Source organism: Morone saxatilis, unplaced genomic scaffold, assembly GCF_004916995.1.
Source record: "Morone saxatilis isolate NCDOM2014 unplaced genomic scaffold, NCSU_SB_2.0 Contig12, whole genome shotgun sequence".
Classification (NCBI taxonomy): Eukaryota; Metazoa; Chordata; class Actinopteri; family Moronidae; genus Morone; species Morone saxatilis.
In genome coordinates, this window is record NW_023339674.1 from 4,518,668 (window position 1) to 4,524,409 (window position 5,742).

At 40.9% G+C, this 5,742-nt stretch overlaps 1 protein-coding gene across 5 annotated transcripts in view; it reads right to left on the reverse strand.

Moving 5' to 3' along the window:
- The window catches only part of fxr1 (fragile X mental retardation, autosomal homolog 1), a 9,754-nt gene extending 4,726 nt beyond the window's left edge, over positions 1–5,028 (reverse strand). For 2 of the 5 annotated variants that reach the window (XM_035652724.1, XM_035652722.1), the window contains exons 1-10: positions 4,872–5,028; positions 4,650–4,743; positions 4,431–4,502; positions 3,689–3,837; positions 3,209–3,302; positions 2,876–2,992; positions 2,333–2,503; positions 1,910–1,988; positions 1,657–1,766; positions 1,398–1,484 (exon numbers count right to left, since the gene is read on the reverse strand). In XM_035652724.1, the coding sequence (XP_035508617.1) occupies positions 1,398–1,484; positions 1,657–1,766; positions 1,910–1,988; positions 2,333–2,503; positions 2,876–2,992; positions 3,209–3,302; positions 3,689–3,837; positions 4,431–4,502; positions 4,650–4,703 (933 nt within the window). In that variant the 5' untranslated portion in view covers positions 4,704–4,743; positions 4,872–5,028. Of the gene's footprint in view, positions 1–1,397; positions 1,494–1,656; positions 1,767–1,909; positions 1,989–2,332; positions 2,504–2,875; positions 2,993–3,208; positions 3,303–3,688; positions 3,838–4,430; positions 4,503–4,649; positions 4,744–4,871 lie in introns of all 5 variants that reach the window. The other 3 variants (XM_035652723.1, XM_035652720.1, XM_035652721.1) reach the window with 2 other exon arrangements.
- Positions 5,029–5,742: the final 714 nt, after the last annotated feature.

Genomic DNA, 5,742 nt, shown 5'->3' on the forward strand with positions numbered 1-5,742 from the left:
CACACACACACACACAGTGCAAAACAAACACACGCAAAGCACCAACACAACACAGAACATGCAAACAGCACAGGACACACACATACATACATACATACATGCACAGTCCAAAATGTAGAAACAGTGAAATACACAACACAGAGAGACAAGGTAATTATCGCTGAAGATGATCATAAGTTTAAGAAATTTGTTGGCATTCACAATTAACAGTGTATACTGAGAATATAAAAGTGACAGATATTCCCACCAGGAAACTGTTTAGTAGAGCTGGTATGAACTATATGTTCAGCTATGCACTCCTCTGCTTGTGTGGTAGGTTCTTTTCCTCACACATTTCCATCTAACTGTGATTTATGCTGTTACTAGGGATGTACCAGTTCAGTTTTTTTGCCCCCAATCCAATACTTCTATTTTCCTAGATAATACAGGTGCATCGTTCACACTTCAAGTACATTAAAGTTATTCAAATCAATCCAGTGTATATGTTTGACAATTGAATAGCTTGCATTAAGAATAAAAAATGCATTCTAGCTCTTCTCTAATGTTTATTTATTTTTAACAAAATAAAAAACCATGTCACTATCTCGAGAGAATTTCCCTCTGCTTTTAAAAGTGTGCTCCAGCAATCAATTCACACCTTTAATTGTGCAAAAAATGTTTCAACACTAATGTGTCTTCTTCAGAGTCAAAACATGTCACCCAGTGTTTGCTGTATCGGTGCAGCCTTTGCACAAGTTACCTGTATAAACTGTATTCCACTGAGTGTTTATTTCTCTGTATAGTGTTTAGTTCTGTATCTTTTCTGCTGATTACATTAATAAATTGCTCTTGTTGGCATTTGTTGCATTTACAGTGGCATGGTCCGTGTGTCTGTTGTCTCTCCACCGCTGTCTGTCTGTCTTTCCTCCGAGTAGGGGCTGCCCCTCCCTCCCACGGTATTGCTCTAAGCTCAGTGGAGTGGAGGAAAGACAGACAGCGGAGAGCTGACGACAGCTGCTGTGCATGAAGGCTTTATGAGTACAAACACCTGTGTGACAGCTGACGTAAAACAAAGGCTTGGATCTGATAGATCAGTTGAAAAATGCCTTGATTGGCTCCAGTACCAATCCCATATCACTTTATTTGAGTACATGCACAGCACAGAGACAAAGCAGTGTTACTGTTTAGACTTAAGCAAAGCTTAAAGCACCATAGACATGCTGCTATACATGCACTTCATATTGCCAACTGAATGAAATACTCGTTGGCCAGGAGATGCATTAGGAGGCTGCCTGAAGGAGGCTGTAACCTGAAGCTGTGGCACTGAGTGAAGGCAAAGAATTGGCAAAAACATACACAAGCAAACCTTTTTTCCTAATTCGGCATTCACACACACCCGTATACATCGGCATCCTTACATTGAGGTAAGAGATGTGGTATTCCAGCAGGACCTGGACATTGCCAATACTCTCCTTAGTACCGACAAAGGTGAATGGGACCATTCCCTGTGTCAACAAAACACAAAAACACAACACACATGTTAGTATGGGACTGACTGGACCAAGTGGAAAGAAAGTGTGTACATCATTTGTAGAGCAACCAAAACTTGGTACACTTATCAGTACTCTACAAGCAGCATTATCAGTAGCATTAAAAATGTGGCAGTAGCAGGCTTACTTCCTGTCGGGGTTGCTTGGTGTCATTGTCTCCTTCTATCCTGACCCTCACCACACCAGACTTGTCCACAATCTCCTGGATGACCTTACCGTTCTTACCGATCACTTTGCCTAGGGACAGAAAGCAGGAGAAGATAAGAATGCAACTAGTAACAAAGAAACACAGCTGCAAGCCAAAAAGATGATGTGACTGCCCCTAAAACAGAGGTTTTGGGGATTCAAAGCTCAGGCAGTAAATGTGTGTATCTACATACCAACAAGGTTCCTGGGCACCTGGACAGAGTCCTCCAGAAACTCCAGGTAGTTCCTGGCCTTCTTCACTGCCTCTGCTGACTGAAAAGACAACACAGGGTTAATTGATCTGTTATAAATATATGTATAAAAATGTACAATCTTTATTCTCAAAAAATTCACTGAACTGTGACAAGAGTGTGAACCAAACCATGACTTCTGAGTAGCGTTACACCCTTAACTAACACACACAGTCAGCTCCCGGACTTCATAACAATCATAACAAATAATGGTTAAATCCTCAGACACAAACACAAACTACACCCCTTCTTGTTTCAGTATAAAGTCCACAATGATTCTCCGAAACCTTTTTTTTACAGAATTGTGTTCATTTGTTCTTTTCCCTTCCATTATTGAAACAATCATGCCTCCACACAACACCCTACCTCTCCATAAATCCTGAAAGTGCCAGTCTCCTCATCCAGCTCAATGGCAGTGACACCTGCAACTTTCCGCGCTTGCTGGATGTTGCTGCCATGGCTGCCAATGGCCAGGCCCATCAGATCCGGTCTCACCATAAACTCCTCCTGGAAGGATGACACCAGCTGCCTAGAGCTCTACGCAAACACAAGAGCAAAGTTCAAAGAGTTATCAGTGAATATTTCAAAAAGTTTTGGTTTTAATCAATTCTCAAATCCGACAAACCTCATTTTTATAAAGCCAAAACTACAAGATGTTAAAAGTTATCAAAATTTGCTCTAAATAAGTGTTAAAAATGTTACTAATCTTAAAAAAAGTGGTGAGAGGAAAAGTAAATCGCTTATGGTTTCTTTTCTATTTACCTCCCATTAGAGTATTAGTGGTATTTCGGTAAAACCATCACAACTAGCCCATGAGAATATTCTTATACAGCTTCATTCAGTAGATTGCCTGTGAAACCTCCAGGTCACCACAGTGACTAAAGCATGCTGGTCTTGTTTCCAACTGACCTCCAGGTGTTTTGTGGCCTCGTGGTTGCGTGACATTAACAGCAGCTTGGTCCTGATGCTGCGCAGGTGCATGTCACTTAGCAAAGACACACGCTTCACTGTCGTCTCGTTCATGGACTGCACACACACACACACACACACACACACACACACACAGGAAATAAAAAGAAAGAATGAGTCAAGCTGCTCCCTTGTCAATGACGACTAGAAAACAGCTGAGTCATTCACAATACAAACATACTGAGCAGGACAAAGTTGCAACATATCATGTGGTAGTGTAGGTGTTATCATCAATAATCAAATGTCACCACAGAGTTACAATAAGGCAGTTACCACAATCACTAGTTGGCTGGTCTCGGGGCAATATGAGATGCGATAAGCTCCCACAGCTTTCTTAAAGTCCTTATGGGCATTCTCATTCTGGCACCTGTAATATGAGAAATAAATATCCATTTCAACTTCCAAACTCCTCCAAATTCACTCCTACCTGACATAACAGGAGATTGGAATTAAAGAAATCTTGCAAGACAATACAGACAATATGTTACACCTACAAAAAACAATCTACTACATATATGCATGTTATTATTATCTGTGAACAGAACAAGTTCAAGTTTTGTAAAGTGGGGTTGTATGAGGTATTTATCCGTAGTCAGTGTATTACCCCAGTTTGGAGAAGCAGACATGAGTACTGGCACAGAAGCTAAGGAATGTGCTGCTGGTTCGTCATACAACCCCATGTCAATGAATCTGAATTATCCCTTTAAGCTTTGTCCCTTCTGAATGTTGTTAGTTTAAAGTTGCTGTACATACGCTTCTTGTAGATCTTGAGGAACAGGGACAGTGCACTTGTGAAAGGAGTTCTTGGTGATGGCCTTGTTAGGGTTGACTGGACGCAGACGCTCGAAGGTCACAATCTCATTGTAAGTGGCGTCGCAGGCGGCGTACTCTATCACGTAGAACTGAAAAGACAGGCAGGTTCAGTGTATGAAATAAAAAGCCACCGACTATAAAATGTATATATTTTATAGGGATGCACCGATACTATACTCAATCATAAAACTACTCCGATAACACTTTTTACGGGCGCATGGCGTTCTGTTACGTAACCTCATGTTAGTTGGACGGAGGAGAAGCAGTGTGGAGACAGTATTTTAAGCACCTTTACAAAGACATCAGCAGCATTGAATTTGTTACGGTCAGAAAGTGAGGAACGTCGGCTGAAAATAAAACTGTAGTGGTATTATTACGTACTCAAACTGGTGCTCGGTATCAGCAAGTAACCAAATGTAAGTATTTGTGACTGGCCTGGAAAAGAAATGGTACTGGTGCATCCCAAGAACTTCAGCCTCTTGATTATAAAGCGTTTTGACAAGTGAGAAACAGGTTTTTAACTAGCACTTTAATAAATTCTACTATGATACACTGCTGTTTACCAGACGTACATAGATACAATAGAGTATCAGTAATATTTAACACTGTTAGCATTTATTTTCATGTAAATATTCAGAGTATAGTAAAGAAATTTGTCTTCAAAAAAAGGAACAAGACTCACATCTCCCTTCATCATGCGGACTTTAGCCAGCCACCAACCACAAGGCTCCTGATCGTTGGCTCGGGACAAGATCTGATGAGAGATTCAGACCAGGACAGAGTGAGACGCAGAAACCAGGAGAGAAAAGAAGTCTATATGTGTGTCTTAATTACTAATCAGAGTGAAAAGATACATTTCCCCAATGGGATAAACGAAGAAAGTAATTACAGTCCTCCTCACCTCCACCTCCTCGCCCTCTCCAATCTCCTTCTTGCCGTCAGCGGGCGGTGGCATCCTGACATCGTTGAACGGCACCTGGCGTTCTGGCTGCCAACTGAAAACATAAGACATGGTCATTTCTCACCTCCTTTTAACACAGTTACACCACACCGCTCTTCAAATTCTGAACTTTGTATGATTCGTAAAGCAGCTGGAACACGGGAGAAAGAGAGAGAAACTCACTTGTTCTCAAAGGCAATGGAGAGAGAGTCATCGTGGATGTCTTTGACAAAGCCCTGCAGGACAGACAGACAGACAGACAGACAGGGGTAAGCACCACATACGAAACTTGAAACCGACTCAAATGAAGCGCCAGCTATATATATATAATATGTTACACAGACTGTACAGCACATTTACTTTATTATTTTTTTATTTATTTGTGAAAAATATAAAAAAGCACACAGTTTAAATGTGGAGGAGCTCCATTACTCAGCGTGAGTACTGCAGTGTTAATGTGAATACATCTATAATAACGTGTATGTCATTAATAATAGCAGCACTGGTCAAAGCAAACTCAAGTTCCCAACTCAGACTGTAACACAACAAGACATTTCTCTGGGAAACACACACTGCATTGTTTTCACGTCACTTTTAATGCTTTTGGGAATCAAACACAAAACTCCATTCAACCCCATTGTTCTGGGTTGGCAGAGTCCCAGCGGCTGACATCTTAAAATCTGGACAGATTAAAGCTAACGTCTCCGTACGACTAGACACTTAAAACAGAACGCAGATACTTAAAAGCCACCGCGGTATGTCTGTTTGTCACTGTAGAAGAAAACTTTACAGACACATGCAGACCTCTGTCCTGAATCCTTTGAACTAATAAACTGATATTAATCGTAAACTGAACATCTTTAGGGTCTGAACTGATTTATTAAGAGGTTGGAGAAACTCTAATGGGCATATTGTTCTATTTAACAGTAAAAAAACATCTTAAAAACATTCGACGCAGCCCTCGTCTGCCGTCTTTTGCACATGAATACACTAAATAACCTGACTGGCCATAAAGACGCAGCACAATTGAACATTTCTCAAGGGCTTTGTGTCA